This window comes from Dipteris shenzhenensis, chromosome 11, assembly GCF_047967505.1.
Source record: "Dipteris shenzhenensis isolate YYH24624 ecotype China chromosome 11, Dip_SZ_1.0, whole genome shotgun sequence".
In the NCBI taxonomy this organism is placed as follows: Eukaryota; Viridiplantae; Streptophyta; class Polypodiopsida; order Gleicheniales; family Dipteridaceae; genus Dipteris; species Dipteris shenzhenensis.
The window spans coordinates 39,533,507-39,553,315 of record NC_141606.1 but is presented as its reverse complement, the minus strand read 5'-3'; the positions used below and the strand labels follow the sequence as shown (position 1 = coordinate 39,553,315).

General features: G+C 39.8%; 1 protein-coding gene across 1 annotated transcript; it reads left to right on the top strand.

Moving 5' to 3' along the window:
- Positions 1-4,917: 4,917 nt before the first annotated feature.
- On the top strand, positions 4,918-17,894 carry LOC147897007 (putative LRR receptor-like serine/threonine-protein kinase At1g67720). The gene is made up of 15 exons (XM_087381195.1): positions 4,918-5,020; positions 11,176-11,698; positions 12,142-12,626; positions 13,061-13,184; positions 13,327-13,398; positions 13,696-13,764; positions 14,763-14,834; positions 15,028-15,099; positions 15,195-15,412; positions 16,188-16,417; positions 16,516-16,642; positions 16,739-16,810; positions 16,903-17,092; positions 17,208-17,340; positions 17,430-17,894. Exons 1-15 carry the CDS (start codon positions 4,918-4,920, stop codon positions 17,775-17,777), a joined length of 2,838 nt encoding a protein of 945 aa, XP_087237321.1. The 3' UTR covers positions 17,778-17,894.
- Positions 17,895-19,809: the final 1,915 nt, after the last annotated feature.

Here is a 19,809-nt window from a genome sequence, read left to right as displayed (position 1 = left end):
GTAGATATCCCTACTTTCGACAACCTTCTCCTTCATTTTCCCTAGCATGCTCCCATAATTCATCGCTTCCCCAAGAGAAAAGCCATTTTATCTCTGATTGATCTTGAGATCTTTCCTTCTTGCTGATGATCCTTCTCTTCAGTTTTTTGATATACTTATCCATGGGAAATATATCATGATTGCCAGCTCCCCTTACCAATGGCCATTTTGAGCTCTCTTGATGAGAGCAAAAACTTCAAGAAGATTCTAGGTAGGGCCATGGATAACCATGGATAATGTCACTGTCTCTCTCCATGAGTACTCTATTCACCTTAGGGAAACTTTCTCTTCCCCCATTCATTTGATAGAGATAGATATAGTCCTTTCCATTCTCCTTATGACAAGCAAGTTTGAGGAGGATGTCGAACAAGAGACTAAGGGTCCATGTAGACTCTGCATCCACAAATGGTGGAGCAGATGAGATCAACCTAGATGTGGAACCTAACATGATTCACTAGTTCAACCTACATGAAATGCATACTGAGAGACAATTCATCCTATCAACTCATTCATATTGTGTGTATCCATCCTCCACTTATGATCCAATTGATGGAGCAATAAAACTATCCACTCTCATGAATATTTTCTCTAGTTAGTCTGATAATATTTTCATGTGAGAAACATCCATGTTAAAAAAAAAACTTGCACATTGTGGGGAGATAATACCTTACAAGGTCTCCTAATCATACAAGATGACTTCATCCACACCCTATATGAGGTATCCTTGGACAATCATTGTACCAAGTTATATATATACTAAATACAAGTTGAAAATGTAGCATGTTGTGCTAGTTATGAGTATCGGGATTGGAAAGTCATCTTTATACTATGAATGTGTCCCTAAAGGAAGCACCATAGCTTGTGGGGATCCAATTTTCTTGAATTCTTTATTTCTATTTTAAGATTTTTAGTTATGAAGGCACATGGGGATGCTACAAATGTAACATTGCTACTATTCTTATCCTATTGTGGCCACAAACCATGCTATACATTCACCACATCTACATGTTAGTATTACTTAAGATGTGCCCCTATAGGCAACATCCATGGGATTAGGCTATTCTCAATCTTAAAATCCTTCTAATACTCCAATATATAGGAAATAGGTTTTGTTGGCTTCATGTTTCTACTAAAAGCTCTTCTAGGTAGCCTAGATCTAAGCATGGCATCTTTCATTAGTTCGATTAAAAATTTGTATATCCATTTCATGATGTGGATGATCCAATGGTAAAATTTTTGATAGTTGGGATATATTGACCCTCTTAGAATGTCAGGAATCTAGAATGGAAATTTCCATCACTTGTTGAGCATCCATGATCTACTTGCATGTGAGAAATCAAATGCAATTAGGATCAAGGCTAGAACATCCAATTTTTGAGGTGGGCCGTTGTAGTGGTGGATGACTCACCACCATGTAATGGAGGATTTGGATGATGAAACCCTAGCACAATGGAGGATCAGGAGTAGACCATCTAGTTTTTGACACCATGGTGTATGAATTGGGCCATCACGATGGGATGATGTGGACATGTTATGATTAAGATTAGACCCTCCAAAGTTTAGAAACCATGGTGTATGAAGTGGAGGACATGAAAACCATGCTAGTTTAAAAGTCATGATAACCAAACTCCAATCATTTAGCTTAGCATGGGAGATTAGGCTAGAATAAAATTCCAGCCATTGCGATGCTTAATTGCAACATCATGCTAGTTTTAATTACATCCACTCATGAATGTGGTGATGAATGAAATTTCAATTGATTAGCCAATCGATGAAATGAAATTCTAACCACCATGATGCCTAGCTTGGGCTTTCATATGTTCATTTTAATTACACACTTGCACAAATGTGATTATGAATTGAATAGCATCCAGGTATAATTAATCAGCTTAGAATATGGGAGATATGTGAGATATGTGAGATAATTATCACAGTGGGACACCATCATGGTTGTGTTCGGCCATCACGATGGAGGACCTGGTCTACCATGTTGGAGGACCAACCAATTCGATGGAGGATGTGGACCACCATACTATTGTAATTACAAACTCGCATGAACCTGATGATGAATTGAACTGCAGCCATGTACAATTAGTTAGATTGGAATATGATAGATCTTTCAAGATGGACCCCAAGATGGGAAACCAATAGTATACCTTGGAGGAGGATCAACCAGCATGATGGAAGACATGGACCACCATTCCGGTATGAAGTAGTTCCAACTTCCCAGCATGGGTTTCAAAACCATTGGGAGTGAATGCAAACACACATCATTGGGTACTATATTTCTTTTATGAACTTACTTATAAATCTTTGCAATAGATTTATAATACCATGAGCCTTGAGGTTCACCATTAGATAGAAGTGGAAATACTATCTTATGAACACAAAATCAATATCAATGAGGCCTATAGTCTGTGAATGAGAATTATCAACTTTTGAGGCTGATTCATTTGATTTCTAGAGTGCTTAAGCATACAGGTCTTGTCAACATATGAATCTTAGAAAATAAACGGAATGAGGTACTAGGGAGCATTGAATCTTGAGGAAGGGACATTGGGCACTAGGCAACATTGCAAGCTAATGAAGCCGCACGGATGTTCACCATCTTGATTCTTGAGTCTATAATTATCTAGAGCCTAGAGTGTTGAGAATTCAGCACTCCTTCAGCACCACAATTCAGTCATGAGAGAAGTTCAAATCTTGACCATTTACAAATTCATATTTGGAACTTGTTCATTAGCAAATCTTAGGGAAATTAAACAGTAAGAGCTTGGAGGATAGAGGCTTGTTGGATGCAAGCAACAACTAAATTTTCTTCACATAGAGGCTAGAATCATGAGACAAGCTTGATGAGTGTAGGTGAGACTAGATTTATGTGGCTAGATTGGAGAGTGCAAGCTACAAACTTGAGAGTCAGATTAGATAGTAGAGAGTCTAATCCAAAGGGTGAGGTAGTTGCACTAATCATGGAGGGAAATTTAAGGTTCCATAGTTGGCAACTACCGTTTGGAAGGCCCTCTTCACATTCCAATTCAAATCTTGTGTCATTGGATATTTTTGATATAGTTTATGTACAATTTAGTGATGGCTCAAGACCTTCATCATTTTTTGGCACTAGCTTGGTAGGTAATTGGGCATGCATGGACCAATTTTTAAGGAATCCAAGTGCTACTAGGTTGGTAGCCACTTAGCATTCATGGACCATAATGAACTTTTTTAAGTTCCAAGGTCACATACAGCCATTAAAAAAGCTATTACTTATTTGTATTAGAGTTATAAGTATAATTAAGGCTTGAATTGACAATTAAAATTTAAAGGGCTATTTCGTTCTTAGCCCTTTAATTGATGATGTTTTAAACATTTAACACGAGGGACTTCAATGAAACACACCTTCCTTTCAATAGTTAGATAAATGTCCCCAACCCTTTTTTGGGGGGAAAATGCTCTTAGAAGGGTCGGGCATTGCTCTCTGGCCCCCCGTACATCTTGCTTGGTCGGCACTGGTTGTGCAAGCTATTGTCACCTTTGTGTCTCTTGTGTGAGAGATGAATCTTCTCTTTTCATCCCTTGAATGAATTGATTCTGCTCTGACACCAAATGTAAAGAATCAAAATTTCAAGAATGCAAATGGGTGCAATGCATGCAAAATTTTAACGATGATTGGGCCCTCAAATAGGGGAAGCATGCCCTCATGAGAGTACTTGTTTCTGCTTGACCTAACACTTGATTCATCACAAAGACAAACATATGCCAAATAATCAAATTGGCGCCTAATGTAGTAATATTCTAATGAATAAAGTAACCAACAAAATAATCATTTCTCTTGTCATGACAAAGTAGGCTCCCATGTAGAACATATAAGGTCTAATTACATGAGCCTCAAGTGAATGTGAGGTAGGAGGAACTTAGGTTGCTATCGGGAAGCATGCTTTGAATGTTGTTCATCAAGTGAAATCCATGTTGAAGCTGCTTAGGCACAATGATTATATTTATGATAAGGTTGTCCCTATGGAGAGGTTTGGAAATTGAGTGTGCGAAACAGGCAGGGGATCTTTTAATTGCTGTAAGTCGACCCTATGAAACTCCCTAGTAAAGAAAATTGGTTGTATGCTCTCGGGTATGACCATGCATCAGGAAACGGACTCCCTTGCCCTTTCTCATAATATAGTGAGTGACCCACCAAAGGTGCTCTTTCTGATCAAGTGCTCACCTCGAAGTGAGCAATGAGCCCTCCAAGAGGGAGGTGTTTTTGGGAGCTTGCATGATGTAAGCAAAAGGTTAAATGACTAAGATAGAGCTTTATCTCTAGATATGTCTTATGTTCTTTGGCACAACACAAGGAGTCAATGAAGGTCTTGATCTTATGAATGTAGAGCCCAAAAGACTGTAAAGATATACGCATGCGTACGTCATTTCCCATGCATGCGCACAATTTTGTGATGAAGACAAGCAGAACGTGACACTCTCGCGTAGCAGCTTGGAGCGATGGCGCTCGAGCTCTTCCTGTTTCCTCTTCTTACGGGCCTGCACTGCCGGCCCTTTGTCCCTCTTCTTTTATTCCTGAGTCTCTATCTTCCCATATCGTCTGCCCAAACCTGCTTCGCCATGCTCCCCAGCTGTGCTTGCTGTCTGCGGAGGCCAGGTTACCATCTCGATAGTCAAGATTTCCTTGCAATGGTGGCTTGTACAATGGAGTTCCTTGACCCAATGTACGCTGGGCGATGACGACCTTCGTGGACGTTGGGCGATGAGGCATGGTGGCCGGGGAACAAACTTCATTTTCCTCAGCAAGCAATCGAGGGCCATACTGTTTACGCAAATGCAATTTCGTTGTCAGCGCAAAAGAAAAGAGAAACAGCGTCTCAGTGGTAATGCATGGCAGTTACACTGTTTCATATGTCGGATCTTGTTGCCTGGCGATATGCGTTAATGCTGGTGTCGTTCAGTGTCTGTGCATTGACAGTCTCCTCACAACCAGGTAAGCGTTCCGCAGTGCTACTTGGCCTTAAGTTTTCGAACGTGTGATCTCCGAATCGACTAACTAACAGTAGTCTGAATCGTTTGAAGGTACTTACAGAAGAGAAACTGAATATATATTTTGATGACTTAACCTAAGCAAATCCAATGCATTTTGAACCAGGCGTTTCAATAGCGCAGCTTACACCTGAAAAAATATGGGGGTACCGCGCCTGACTAGATTGTAGCCGTTTTAGCATAGGATTCTATAGAGTTGCAAATTTCCAATCTCCAGAAACTCGATATCTCAGCTGTGTTCCGGCTGAGTCTGCATCGATATGGGTTGCAAAGTAAAGTTAGGTTGCATGTGAGTGTGTATACTAGAGGGGAAATTGAGCTAAAATTCGCGGGGGTGAGTACACTACCGGAATTTGGGGTATGGAGGGAAGCTAATTACAAGCCGCTCTTGCCAAGGGAGTGGGTCAATCCCCGACTCATTTTGCCTTCCAATCCTGCGTCTACTTTGAGCACACATTTGCACCTGCTAGTGACATAAGTACGCATTCCCTTCTCTGGGGACAGCTTGTAAGCGATCATCATAATGAAATGCTGCTCCGCTTGAGGAAGTGCTTGCCACACACATCCACCTGCTAGTGGCATAAGTACGCATTCGGAACAGCTATTGCACCCCTTGCCCACTCTTGGGGACATGCAGGCTCAGATATCGATGCATTGTCCTGTATAATTCAGCGGATGCTATAGGCTCACAGGCACAAGTATACAACAGATCAGTCAGTAGATTGCCTGGTATAATTGAGGTCAGTGCTCTAAGGAAGCCTAAGATGATGATGTATCTGTGTCAACAACAGGACACAGGTTTTCAGATTTTTCACATCAAAATTCCAGAGTTTTGCTGATCTTAGCAAGTAAAACCTTGGATGCTGGGGTCTTACGACTCCACGGAGACCAAAGTGTAGCGCAAAGCGCATAATTTAACTCTTGGGTTTCTAAACTATGCTCCCATGTCGCCTCTCCAACCTTTGTTAATGGGACAAACCTTTGAGCCATTTTACAAAAAATTTACAATAAATGGAACTCTAACACACACCATACTCACACAACAAGGGTGTGGGCATAGCCCCACAAACAACATTGGGTGTACACATCCCCGAGTAGGATTTGAATGCGGGCAGTCGCTTAGAGGGGCAATGCCCTATACCACCTAAGCCATCGCTGCTCCACGTCGTTGGAACCTTGTGAATCCCTCGAAGTCAAGTGTCTCCATACTAAACCTTTGACCAATTAAGCCAGCTTGGGGTCCACTTTGGCCTAAGATTACCTATACACTATTTTAGCCCTATCTATTAACCTGCCACTCTTGTGAACACTGTCAAGCCTTGGTGATTTCGAGCCTTACCATAATCAAGCCTTGGTGCTTGCAAACATTTGGAGGCGGCATTGGTGCCATCTAAATGTGGACCAAATATTTAGCTCCTTCCTTGGTACGATCTTCTATGACATCACTCAAAGAGGAGGCATCTTGATGGATGCATGGGGGAAAGACATCATGGCCTTCATGCGCTCTGTAGTTGCTAACAACTACAGAGATTGCTTTATTCCATACAAAGAGCATCCAAAAAGGTTGGCTGATGAGACCATCAATGTTGTACACTCTAGGTATCCCAATCCCCCCAATGTTAAGTTCGCAGGTCCCCCGCTTTACCTAAAATACACATAATTTATCATATTGAAGCTTAGAATTCAAACTTTTGTAATCAACCAGGGTCCACAATCTTAGAAGCTAGAAATTCAACAAAGCAAACACTGCATGGCAACTTTCATCATGCTCCAGATCGAGGCACATAGACTATAGCTATTAAAATTTGAGCATCAAGAAATAATTGCTTTTCATAAACCTAGAGTTTTTTAACTACTCTAGAATTCATGCTCTAGAGTCCTCAATCCAAAGTTTTTGACTGCTATCTAATCACCACAAAACCCTACCCTACGACCCAAAAAGTTGGCATATGTACCAAACATTTGAATATGCCTCCAAACACATTTTGTAGTAACCATGGCCATAATGCGTAATCATGGGTTCTTGTATTACAATTGAGATAACATTAGAACTCTTCCTCTTAAATATATTATGGTCATAAGACACATTTGGGTGTTTCAAGAAGAAACATGCTTCGGGTGTTTCTTCTAGAAACATTTCAAAATTTTCCATGAGACATTGGTAAAACTACCATTCTTAGTATAGCCTAAGCACCTTTAGACAGCACCTTAGTGTAGTCTAAGCACCCCGTAATCCTCCCTAATTCTAATCCTCCCTTAAAGTAGCCTAAGGACCTCTAGACACCACCTTGTACCATGTGACAACAAAGATAAATACTTGGAATTCTCTATAATTCACTTGGATAATGTCTTATATGGTTCCAACATAGTCCATCTCACTTGCAATGATATTTGTAACCATGACACTTGCTCATCCATCTTGTGAAAAGTTTATCATGCCTCCATGATCAAATATGTTGCGCTTTGCATCAACCTCCTCTACGTAGAAGTAACTACAGTGTGATCACATTGCATTGAGTAAATGGTGCTAAAGAGTAAAGTGAATTAGCACTTCATTAATGATGGACATATATGAGTAATCTAAAAATTGAAGATCTATACAAAAAAATGCAAGAAAAGTGGCATGCTTGTATACCTTGAGATTATAACCACATGGTTCCAACATAATCCATCTCAGTTGGAATGACATTTGTATCCCTCGCACTAGCTCGTCTACCTTGTGAAAGTTTGTTGTGACTCCATGATCAAATATGTTGCACTTTATATCAACCTTCTCTACGTAGAAGTGATAACGATGCAATCACATTGCATTGAATGAATAGTGCTAAAGACTAAAGTAAATTGGCACTTCATTAATGGTAGACATATATTAGTAATCTAAAAAATGAAGATGTAAAAGAATATAAGTTCACTATCTCATCTCTCTTGTGCAAAGTTTTTCCTGAGCTCCACAATCAAGCACTTTACATGAACCTTTTCTATGGAGAAGTGCTTGTGATGTGCTCACATTGCACTGAATGCATGGTGCTAAAGAGTAAACCAAATTAGCACTTCATTAACAATTGGCATACATTAGTAAGCTAAAAAATTAAGGTGCGAAAAATGGCAGACAAAGGCAGTATGCTAGTATACCTTGAGATCACAATCCCTTGTAGATTCTCTTTCCCTAACTATCGAGTTACTCATCGAGTATTTATCATATATCTCCCCCCTCTTATTGGCATCCATGAGAGCACCTTCCTTTATTGCTTGTTCTAAAAGCTCTCTTGCCTGTCTTTGTGCCTCTTCGTATCTTTCAATTCATTTTTCCACTTCTCCATAATTCTACAAATAAAAGAGTTTGAGATTCAAATCCAAGAATATACTCATCTTTCTTTGCGTTCTTTTTTGTAGTGCAACCTTTGCCTCTATCCTTGGAGTCATCTGTGTCATCCCAAGGTCAATGGACGGATTCAATTGAAACTCAACAACATAAACATCTACTCTTGCATTAGCCATCCTTCTATCATACTGCCATGTAGCCTTGGCTTCTGCCTCACAAACCCTTTCAAGCTGTACTTTCAAGCGTCAAGTACTTGATCCTTGGGTTGGGTTATTTTTCAATCTATGTAGGTCCTACCATTTTTTAAAAAATGTATTGATAATATATTTATTCCTTTCTCACTCTTCACCATTAAACATTGGTGGTTTCACCTCTTTCCAATAGCATTGGAGGTTTCTCTTGAACGAGAGGTATCCTTGGTATGTGGGAGAAAAGATGTCATAGAAACATTTGAGGTGGCTGAATAAGGATCGACCGGCATTTGTGTACTCTCCCACAGAGATAGTGTGGTGTATTTCTATATGAATTTTCTCGTGTCAAACATCAAATTTGGGTGTAGAAGCCTGCTTTACTGGCCCCACCCCTCACCTTTTATTATATTTCGTTCTTCTTTAATCTCATAGACCCTTCGATCTTTCCAAGACATTAATAAACTTTCTTTCTTTCTTTCTTTCTCCTTCTTATATTTCCCTCTACTTAAGGTGGTGTAGACACGATGTATGATACTTTTTTCATACCAATAATTTTCCCATGACGTGTTGGCTTTGTAGACCGAGCATGACAACAAAATTGTTAACTAATTTTGAATCTTACTAGTGTCGAAAAATGCACAAAGATAAGGTTGCATATATTTTCACAAAGCCACTTGGCAAAAAGCAAACCCGCCCCCCTTACCAAAAAAAAAAAGAGCATTTTGAAAAGCATGGATAAACTCTTGGTTTGATAGAGAGGAAGGATATTCATGTTAAGGGGGAATAATGATATAGTAATGCTCATTCCATTTTCACTCTATGGTTCATTATCTTGAGAGAAGGCCTGATTCATGATGTCAATCTCGAGGGAAGATGTTGAGGATAGCAATCTCAACACACTTTTATTATTTCATGTGTTTGTTAGAATTTTTAAAGGGCCAAAAAGTCACCTTATACTCTTTTGGGTTGTACATATATGACCCTTTATGCTATTGATTAGATTTTGGAGCGTGGTTAAAACAGTCCTTAGCTGATTTTAAGTTTAGGGCCATTTTAACCATGCTCAACCCCTAACCTTAGTGAATTCAAAATATGGAATTCTATAATCTACATGATCTAGCATGAAATTCCCCCTTCCTCATTTGGTGACACATCCATTAGTGTGTCGATATTTTCCTCCTCCACCACCTTTTACTTTCCTTTTCCTCCTCCATCACCTTTTCCTTTCCTTTTCTTTCTGTCTGTGCACTATGATCTACCGCATTTCTCTTGTGCCTCAGCGCTCTCCATGATGAAAGTAAGAGTGGCCTTTTCTTTTCCAAGAACAAGGAAAGTATTTTCTCTAGATAAAGGAAATGCAAGATTCATAAATATGATAGAGAGGAAGGATCTTCACGTTAAGGGGGAGTAATGATATAGTAATGCTCATTCCATTTCACTCTATGGTTCATTATCTTGAGAGAAGGCCTGATTCATGATGTCAATCTCGAGGGAAGATGTTGAGGATAGCAATCTCAACACACTTTTATTATTTCATGTGTTTGTTAGAATTTTTAAAGGGCCAAAAAGTCACCTTATACTCTTTTGGGTTGTACATATATGACCCTTTATGCTACTGATTAGATTTTGGAGCGTGGTTAAAACAGTCCTTAGCTGATTTTAAGTTTAGGGCCATTTTAACCATGCTCAACCCCTAACCTTAGTGAATTCAAAATATGGAATTCTATAATCTACATGATCTAGCATGAAATTCCCCCTTCCTCATTTGGTGACACATCCATTAGTGTGTCGATATTTTCCTCCTCCACCACCTTTTACTTTCCTTTTCCTCCTCCATCACCTTTTACTTTCCTTTTCTCTTTGTCTGTGCACTACGATCTATCGCATTTCTCTTGTGCCTCAGCGCTCTCCATGATGAAAGTAAGAGTGGCCTTTTCTTTCCCAAGATCAAGGAAAGTATTTTCTCTAGATAAAGGAAATGCAAGATTCATAAATATGATACAGAACTTCCCCTTTTATTTGTTCAAGGCTTCCAAAGATCCATTTTTCCACCTTGAAAGTTGAAAAATCCTCTCCTCGTTACAGCTTCCGATCCTCGCTCTTATATTCAAATTAAGCCCATTGTCTTAGAGACTTACGTTGTAGAGGTTGGAAAAAAGGGTAGGTTATGCTATAAAGAGGGGTGATGACGTGGATTTGAATAGTGTTGCATGCTTCTGTTCTGTAGTTTTCATTTTTAGCATTGCCTTCCTGGCAGAACTCTCCTTTCATTTCGTGAAAAAGCGAACAGTAGCTTGATTTTTCTCCACCCACAGTATCACCACCAGTGCCAAACTACGTTCAAGAAGTACTGCCATAGAGAGATTCCAAGAAGCTTTCACGTAAAATTAAGAAAGGTTGAGTCAAACCATGGTCTCAAAAAACCGGATAAAGGCCATATGGATGATATGTTCTTTTATTGAAACACAACATAATCAAACTTCTTTTTGTGCCACATGTACAGCGTAATTTGTATAAACCAAATGAACGGTTAAAAGTCTATGGTTTCGCTAAATCCAATGTTTTTAACATGTACAAACAAAGCAGGTTTCATGAGCATAGATTGTGGTGGTTCTGCAAATTATACAGCATCTGGAACAGGGATCAGATGGACATCTGACCTAAGCTACATCCGTACAGGGTACAATGCAAGTACTACTTTGACAAATGTCTCCCGCAGTTTACAGACTGTCAGATATTTTCCTAACCAAAAGAAGAGCTGCTATACATTAGATGTAGAAGCAGGAAACAGATATTTGCTGAGGACAACTTTTGCCTATGGAAACTATGATGGAAAAAATAATCCTCCAACTTTTCAATATATGGTTGAGGCAAATGTGATAAACAATGTCAACACGACAGTGCCTGTCGAATATGAGATCATTGTCTTTGCAGTAATAGACACTTTGAGCGTTTGTGTTGCTCGTTCCAACCCAACAGACACGCCTTTCATGTCATCTCTTGAACTTCGGGCTTTAGCTGGCACCATGTACACAGTTGCCACATCAGATAACTATTTGAGCAAGGTCTACCGGATCAACTTTGGGGCTTTAAATCTGTCCTCTATTCGGTAAGATTCTGTGTCATATTCTCACATCACACTGTGCACTTAAACAACGTTTGAAGGGCATTAGCATAGCATGGTGCACAGTAGACACAATTGGGTGCATAAAAATCTCCAAGTTTTTGTTTGGTTCGACTGTACTTCTAACAAACTCCACTTTGTACTGATCTACCAATGGAAGTGGTAATCTCACACCATATGCACATCAATAGTTTAGCAATTGGCAGTCTACATCTTTCGGTATCTCTATATATATACATACATCCCTCCAGTCCCGTGTTCTAAAAGATGTTTTTCACTTTATGGAAATGTGCTAAAAAGTAGTAATACTAGATATTAGTCTCATCAGACTCTTGAATCTCAATACAAGATTTTGGAGGGGTTTTGAGATTAAATTATTATTCAATTTGGTCTATGCTAATCACGTTTGTAGCCACCTTGTTTGGCAGGTTTCCCTTTGACAAATATGACCGCATTTGGGATGCAGACTTCAAAATTTGGGAAAAGAATGAAACTGGGCAAAAATTGCAAACGAATTCTTCTGTAAGCATGGCAGTTTCAGAAAGTCCACCCACAGCAGTGATGGAAACTGCGATTACCAATATGAATGACACCTTGCAGCTGTTGTTGTTCCTAAATGATCCGCTTCAAAATTACACCATTTATATTTACTTCGCTGAAATTGAGGATTTTTCATTGAAAACCCGGAGTTTCAATGTCTTCCTCAACAACAATGTGATCAAAGCCAACTTGAATCTGAAGTCTCAATTTGGCTTTCTAAACACCTTTGAGTATTCAGGGGTGTTGAATTCAGTTTCAAAAGCCATAAATATCACTTTAATACGTACACCATCATCAGATCTTGGCCCGATAGTGAATGCACTGGAGCTCTACAGCTTTTCATCAGTTGCACCAACAACCTTTGAGCAAGATGGTGAGGTGGTGGCTTTTATTTTCTGTTGTAGCATTTTAATGTTATACAACATGCCTTCCATAGCTAGGTATTTCCTTGCGTAAGTACTTAATTCGTATCAGTAAGCCAGTGCTGTTTTCCTCCTAGTTATTAATGGGGGTCTTTGGTGTCTAAGCAGTCCATGATTCTCTTTTTTTTGAACGTTCTATTGTTCATTTTATCAAACTAAAAATTAACATTATGCAGTATTGTGATAGATATCTTAAGTTTGTTCCATCTCTGGTGCTTGCAAATGCATTCTTCAGTTATTTCATCTAAAATTTTGTGCTCCTTGACCTGACATCCTTTTGAAAGTATCTAAGTGCGTAATGAGCATGGGACAATGGAATGCTTCTTACTAGAATATGCTGGTTTTGTGTTCTTTGTGATATGAACTGATGTGACTGTATATGCAGTGAATGCTATTACATCATTCAAGAACGCACTTAAGCTAGTGCAATGGACAGGGGATCCTTGCCGCCCTTACCCATGGGACTGGCTCATGTGCAGCTCAAGCATACCATACAGAATCATGGAAGTGTAAAGCTACTTTCTGCACTCATTCAAGACTCGCTTTGTGTCTTTCAAACAAGATTTGATTTCGTTTCTCTGGTCATGCATATGAGGTTTTGTGCTTTATTTGCTGATGGCATGGGACACTGGTTTTTAATGATTTCAACAGGAATCTTTCATCTATGGTTTTGAGAGGCGCAATAGATCCTTCAATAGCAAACCTTTCAGCACTGTTATACTTGTAAGCAATTAGTGGTTGCTTTTATCTGTGTTTTATGCTCGAAATGAATCCCATCATGATCTACCTTCCCAAGCTGCTATGAAGAGAAAGAAAATGGCAGTCTCCATTTTCAGATACTATTTCAGGAAGTACAGAGATTTCAGGAAGCATGTGCAGAATTTCCACCCTAAGTGATAAATGAGATTACTGTGAAATCACTGTGTTAGTATATTTTGTTTTTACCAAATGAATGGTGTGAAGATTGGCAATGTGAACTAGATACCGAGTCTGTAAAGTATCTCAATTTCGTCATGGCAGGTCGCTGGATCACAATCAGCTGACAGGTTTAATCCCCGATTTCAGCCAACTTGGGCAGCTTCAAGCTTTGTAATCTCTCTCTCTCTCTCTCTCTCTCTCTCTTGCACACGCGTGCACGCACGCATGCGCTGTTCCTTTGTTTGTCTGTGTGTGTGTGTGTGTGTGTGGATGTGTGCGTATGTGTTTGCTGACATGTGTTGCAAACATTAGACCACGTGGTGTTTGTGATCATGCGCCATAACTAAATTCATGCATGTGCTTACTAACTGGTAGAAAATGGTAGTGCCAGCATAGTGGTTGATTTCCACCAACATTATTATAAGCATCCACGTCCTCTAATTAAGCCAATTTTCTCTTACAGTTCTCAACCAACACAGTGATTAATAACCAGCACAATGGTTGAATATCAGCCACCCCTCACCCCCTAATTTTCATAAAATGCAAATGAAAATTAACCAGCATAATAGTAGCAGACTAGCATAGTGGCTATAGTCATTGGTCCCTTTTGCTTCTACAGCTATTTCTCCCCTCCCCAACAAGAAGCTCCCTCTCTCGCTTGCAAGCATCCCCAACAAGCTGTAGCCTCATGGATTCAGTAGATAATCTTCCTCTGCAAACCAACACGCCCAGCATACTAGCAACTGAATATTGGCTCTCCATCATCACTCTGAACTTCACAAAAAATGGCCACACCCAATTATGCATTGTCTCCTAGTTATCTAAGCATACAATCTCAAGTGTAATGAAAACCAGAACAAACTGGTACTATAACCTAATGTCGGTTTACCATGTTGATAACAAGTTGTACATGTGCCTCCTTTTTTTTTAAAGCTATATTAATTAATGTGTAGTACCTTAAGTTTCGTTTGCACAGTTTCCATTTTTGTTTTAGTCTATGTGTCAGTTGAGGCTTCAAAATGTCCATGCTTGTGTCAAATCATTTTGTTGTCTCATTGTCAATCTGTAATGTGTTGTGAAAAGTACTATGTTAAACAGATTGTGAAAAAGTACAGAACAGGTTGTGAAAAGTACTATGTTAACCTCTTACCAAAAAGCCATTTTGGCAGATACTTACAAGACAACCAGCTCATTGGACACATACCTCAATCTCTTGCTACTCTACCAAACCTTCGGCAATTGTGAGTACTCTCATAGGCAGTCCCTTGAACCTTCTGTCTTGTGTGCAATAGTGGACCTGAGAAAAAAATTGCACACGCTTGTCAGCATATCGTGTCTATGTCGGTCTCAGTTGCTTATTTGCATAGGAGACATGGTCAATCATTCAAATTGGAAGGCATCAAAATATTATCCCCTGTTTGTTTGATTGGGCAGGTTTTTGGAAAATAATCAGTTGGATGGTATTGTTCCACCTGGTTTGGAAAATAGAACCAATTTGGATGTAAGGTAATAGTAGGTCTCAATATTTCTTGGTTTCCTAGAGTTGTTCCTTTGCCTGATGGCCTATGTTGCCCCATACTGAGTCCTTCAAAATTTTGCAGGCTTTATGGGAATCTTTTATGGTGCACTTCATCAAACACATGTTTTGCGCCAGTGCCTTCAGAGAATCCATCACATTTACCTGAGGATCTGAAGGGAAAAATTTTCTGGGTCTCAGCTGGTATTGGTGCTGCCGGAATTGCAATCTTGTCAGGGCTGGTTGCTGTGTGCATCTTCCTTATCCTGTGGAGGAGGAGGAAAAGAAGAACATTGATGATCTGTGGTAATACTCTTCATCCTCTTAAATCAGGTTCTTTCTTTTTCCAGCCTGCATATTAATGCACTTGATAGAATACTGGTCTTATATTGGCAAAACTCATATCATCATGTGCTGTAAGTATGGGCAGCAGTAAGGCAAACCAACGTCATTCCTAGAAGAAATTGTAAGCCAAATGCAATCTTGTTCAGACACAGCAATGAGTGTTCTTTTTGAACCATTTTAGCAGACATGCTTTTGTTTCCGAATGCACGTCCTCTATGCTGCTACCTCCAATCCTCTTGGCCTACCTCCCCTGTTCTTGATCACCCTCCAATCCTTAGGTTTTCCTAACACTGGCTGGCCTACAGTGCGTACATCGTCCCCTTGGTGGATTCAACTAGTGCTGGCTTCCAGGCACAGGTCGTGAATGGCTTTGAATAACTACATTTGGATATCACTATTGCTAATGCTTGTAGTATGCCCGCAGACCCCATAATTTAAAGTAGATGATTTTAACTCTTCCAGCTCCAATTGCCACTGTGATCAGGGCTTCCTATAAAAGTAATAAAATCACCAGGTTTTGTAAACTATGGGAAACTTTTGGAAAAAGGGTCCATAATGATGCCATTTTCACCTGTTGCTAATGCAAAAAGTGTGGGTCTCAAATGTGTAAAGCTTTAAAGAAACAAATGTATTATGTCGGTGAATTTGATCATGCTGTTTCATGCATCCTGTGCCAGAAAAATGTTTTTGTCCCCTTTGAGTTACTAACATGATGTAACACTTTTCTCAACAGACAAAAGTATGTCAGCTCTGACCATAGTCAAAGATACTACATGTCTTTTGAAATTGGTCCGCCCATTTGAGCTTGAAGAAATTATAGCTGCTACTGGTAACTTCTCAACAAAGGTAGGGCAAGGAGCATTTGGGTCCGTGTACTACGGGAGGCTAGTAGATGGCCAAGAAGTGGCAGTCAAGGTTCATGCAGGAACCTCTTTGCAAGGAGAGCGAGAATTTTTCAATGAGGTGAGGTTTTTTCCAACCCAGGTCCTTTGTTACCGATGGTGTCAGTTGATGATAGTTTCTTATTTACAATGGTTGAATCCTTAAACTGTGTAATTTAGATAGAGTTCCTCTCAAGAGTGCACCATAGGAATGTGGTTGCACTGATAGGATACTATCACTCTTCTGAGGAGCGAATCTTAATTTATGAGTACATGCGAGGCGGGAATCTGGAAGAGCATATTTTTGGTACGTTATAGTCCAGCATAACAGATACTAATGCATTGTCAGATGCACACATTATGTTGTTACATGCTCACATAGCTGCTTACAATTAATGTGCAGCTTCTGACTCTTCTGAGTTGCCAACTCTGTCTTGGAAGAAGAGGCTAAGCATAGCTGCGGATGCAGCAAGAGGTGCGCAACCAAATGACAAGTTTTTTTACTGTTTCTGATACATGAAAGGATGTCCACCACTGCCAAATTGATTTTCCTTGAAAATTCGCTAGGACTGGTGTATTTGCATCAAGATTGCTACCCTTCAATTATTCACCGCGATGTAAAGAGCTGCAACATCTTGCTTAATGACAAGATGGTAGCTAAAGTAGCAGATTTTGGTCTTTCAAGACATGGACCTGGTGATGGGGACACACATGTGGTAACTGCTGTAAAGGGCACTTCTGGTTACCTTGATCCTGAGTAAGCCTTGTGCAAATACCATTCATTGATGTTAGCAAACACAATAATATAGCTTTCAGACCCAATCATTTCCAACACTGTAAAGCTCATATGGAATTTGTGATCATGTTTGCAGGTATTACGAAACACAGCTGTTGACTCAAAAGAGCGATGTATATAGTTTCGGAGTGGTGCTGCTTGAGATCATCTCAGGCAGAGAACCGTTAATGAGTGATTCCACTCGCAAGCATGTGACGCTCTGCGATTGGGTTAGTAAGGTTCAAATTCAACTACGTAAAACGGAGCCATCTTGCAGCAGTGTTGCTGACAGATGATTTAATTGGCTGAATGGATGCAGGCAAGGGAGATTCTGCAAGAGGGCAGGATTGAGGCCATTGTTGATCAAGCTTTGGGGAGGGATTACAAGAAGGAAGCAATGTGGAGGGTGGCAGAGTTGGCCATGGCATGCGTGGAACCCAACTCGGTGCATAGGCCAACGATGTTCGAAATTCTGCTAGAACTGCGAGCAGTCCAAGACATTGAATTCGGCAAGAACACAGTCTCCCCTTCCACCAACAGATCTCCCGAGTGCCATCGTGCTCCTCCAATCTTACAACCTTGCCAGCCATGTGGTCATTATTCTGAGCCTGTGTACTCAAAAAATCCCCTCCCCAACAGAAAACCCAAATTTTCATCTGCCCCTTGATTTCCTCCCTTGGTTTCCTTGTCATATCTAGAGTTGTAGCACTGCTATGGCTTACACATTCAAGAAAGTCTGATACATCTCTGTTCACATCCTGTTTCATTCAATTATCTGATACCATTCTCCACAAACCTGTTACCCTCCTGCTTTCTTGGGTACATGGAAACTGTAAAATGAAAGCTGTGACAATTGATGTTTTAAAAAAAACCACAATGGGAGTGACCAAACTTGATCATTATAAATTACAGGGAGGAAGCCCATGGTTATACTATGTATTGTGTGTTATATATACTTACGTGATTTTGATTTTCCATGCATTGTGTTTTGTCTCTGTCTCCGTCTCTCTCATTTGGTATTCGTGTACTTCACTATTCATGATAGAATGAAATTTACAGTTACTGCCTTCAACCCATGGATAATATTCATGTATTAATTCAAACGTCGATATTGCATTTAATTTATTTTGAGGTATGGGATTACAACAATTTCCAACATTTTAATAATTTATTTCTTGGGTCTAGTTATACAACAATTGCCAGCATTTGACCTCCAAATCCTTAGGCAAAAAATAAGCACACTACCCTTGCTATTTTTATTATGATGTTATGTGCATTGAGCTCATGAATGAGGCCAATGTAGATGTAAAAACGATTTAAGGTTCAATTTTTGCTCCATGGATTTTCCATTGCAATAAAATTTCAACTATGCATGCGTTCAAGTCTCCCCGGCCCTCTTTAAAGCTGCTTTGCACATATTCAGTTATGCTTTTCAAGCTACTTCGCTTTCATAAAACTGAAATATGGACCCTTCTTTGCATATGTATTGTTTATCTATTCCCCTCTTCCACTCTCCCTTTGCCTCTTCCTCTCCCTCTTTCTATGTCTCCTTGCCCACACCCTCCCACTCTTGCTTGCCCACTAGGTTTCTATCACTTAGAGATGGCCTATGGTAGTTATACGTTTAGTTGAAATGGGCATCGCCACCATAGTCACATTCCACCAAGTGCTCTTCTACATGAGCATTTTCTCCTTTGAAGCAAGGATGGATTAAATAGATAGCAGAATACCTATGGATTCGCCCTTTTTCACATGGTATGGATTGCTATGGGTCAATTTTAGATGTCATCTCACAAGTTCTAGACCAAGGCAGAGTGCAAGATTGTGGTCACATGACATCACATAGATCTCTTTGGCATACATAAAGTGGAAATAGAGGAGCTTGCATTTATGAATTTGAGATTCTATAACTATGTCAAAACAATGTCTAATGTTTGGAGTGCCCTTTGTTTGTAAGATTTATATGCAAGTCTCTGAGGTATGCCAAAGATGAGCCAATGGTATTTGAATTGCTTTTTTAATGGATTGAATGGCAGTGATGAAAGGCCATCATCAAGATCCCAATTGTGTCAATTTAGTAGATGCATATGGCAACCCACCTCACCTAAACTCTACTTGACAAAGCCAAGAAGCGTGAGAAAGTTGCATTGATTGAGGAGAGCATGATGGAAGTCACTTCACATGACGTGTGTTTGACAATGAGAAGAAGCATAAGGAAGAGAATCTATTGATTGCGAGGCTTACTCATGCAAATCCTTGGCAATAAACATGTTTGTTAACAACAAATAATTCGCTATGGCTGCACCAAGTTCTTCATATTTCCATGAAAAAGGCATAGTGTTTGTCACATGTTATGTACCCAATATAGTCAAAGCCCACATTTTGACAATTGCGCTTGCTAGAAATGACTAGTTGTCCTCAATAAATGCTAGTTTGTAGAGAAAGGGACTTTGTTGGAGCATTCAATCATGGGAAGCAAGTATTGATTTTCCTCAGTTGTTGCATATAGTTGGACTTCGTAAGTGCCACATTTGATTCATCTTCCAAGATGCCCTTAGACATGGTACCAAAACCACAAGTTTTTAACCTCATCTTCTTAAAAAACTTGAGGGTAGCCTTTTGGGTTCACTTTCTTAGGAATAGCGTCACCATTATTTGCCCTTTCTCAGTGGGTGGGAGATTGCTAAAAATGCATAGCT

Excerpts from the sequence above, each read along its gene's own strand:
- LOC147897007 (XM_087381195.1), top strand. The coding sequence starts at position 4,918 with ATGGCAGTTACACTGTTTCATATGTCGGATCTTGTTGCCTGGCGATAT. Across the intron at positions 15,100-15,194 it reads AGAACCAATTTGGATGTAAG|GCTTTATGGGAATCTTTTAT; the intron begins GTAATAGTAGGT and ends AAAATTTTGCAG. Across the intron at positions 16,418-16,515 it reads AGCGAGAATTTTTCAATGAG|ATAGAGTTCCTCTCAAGAGT; the intron begins GTGAGGTTTTTT and ends TGTGTAATTTAG.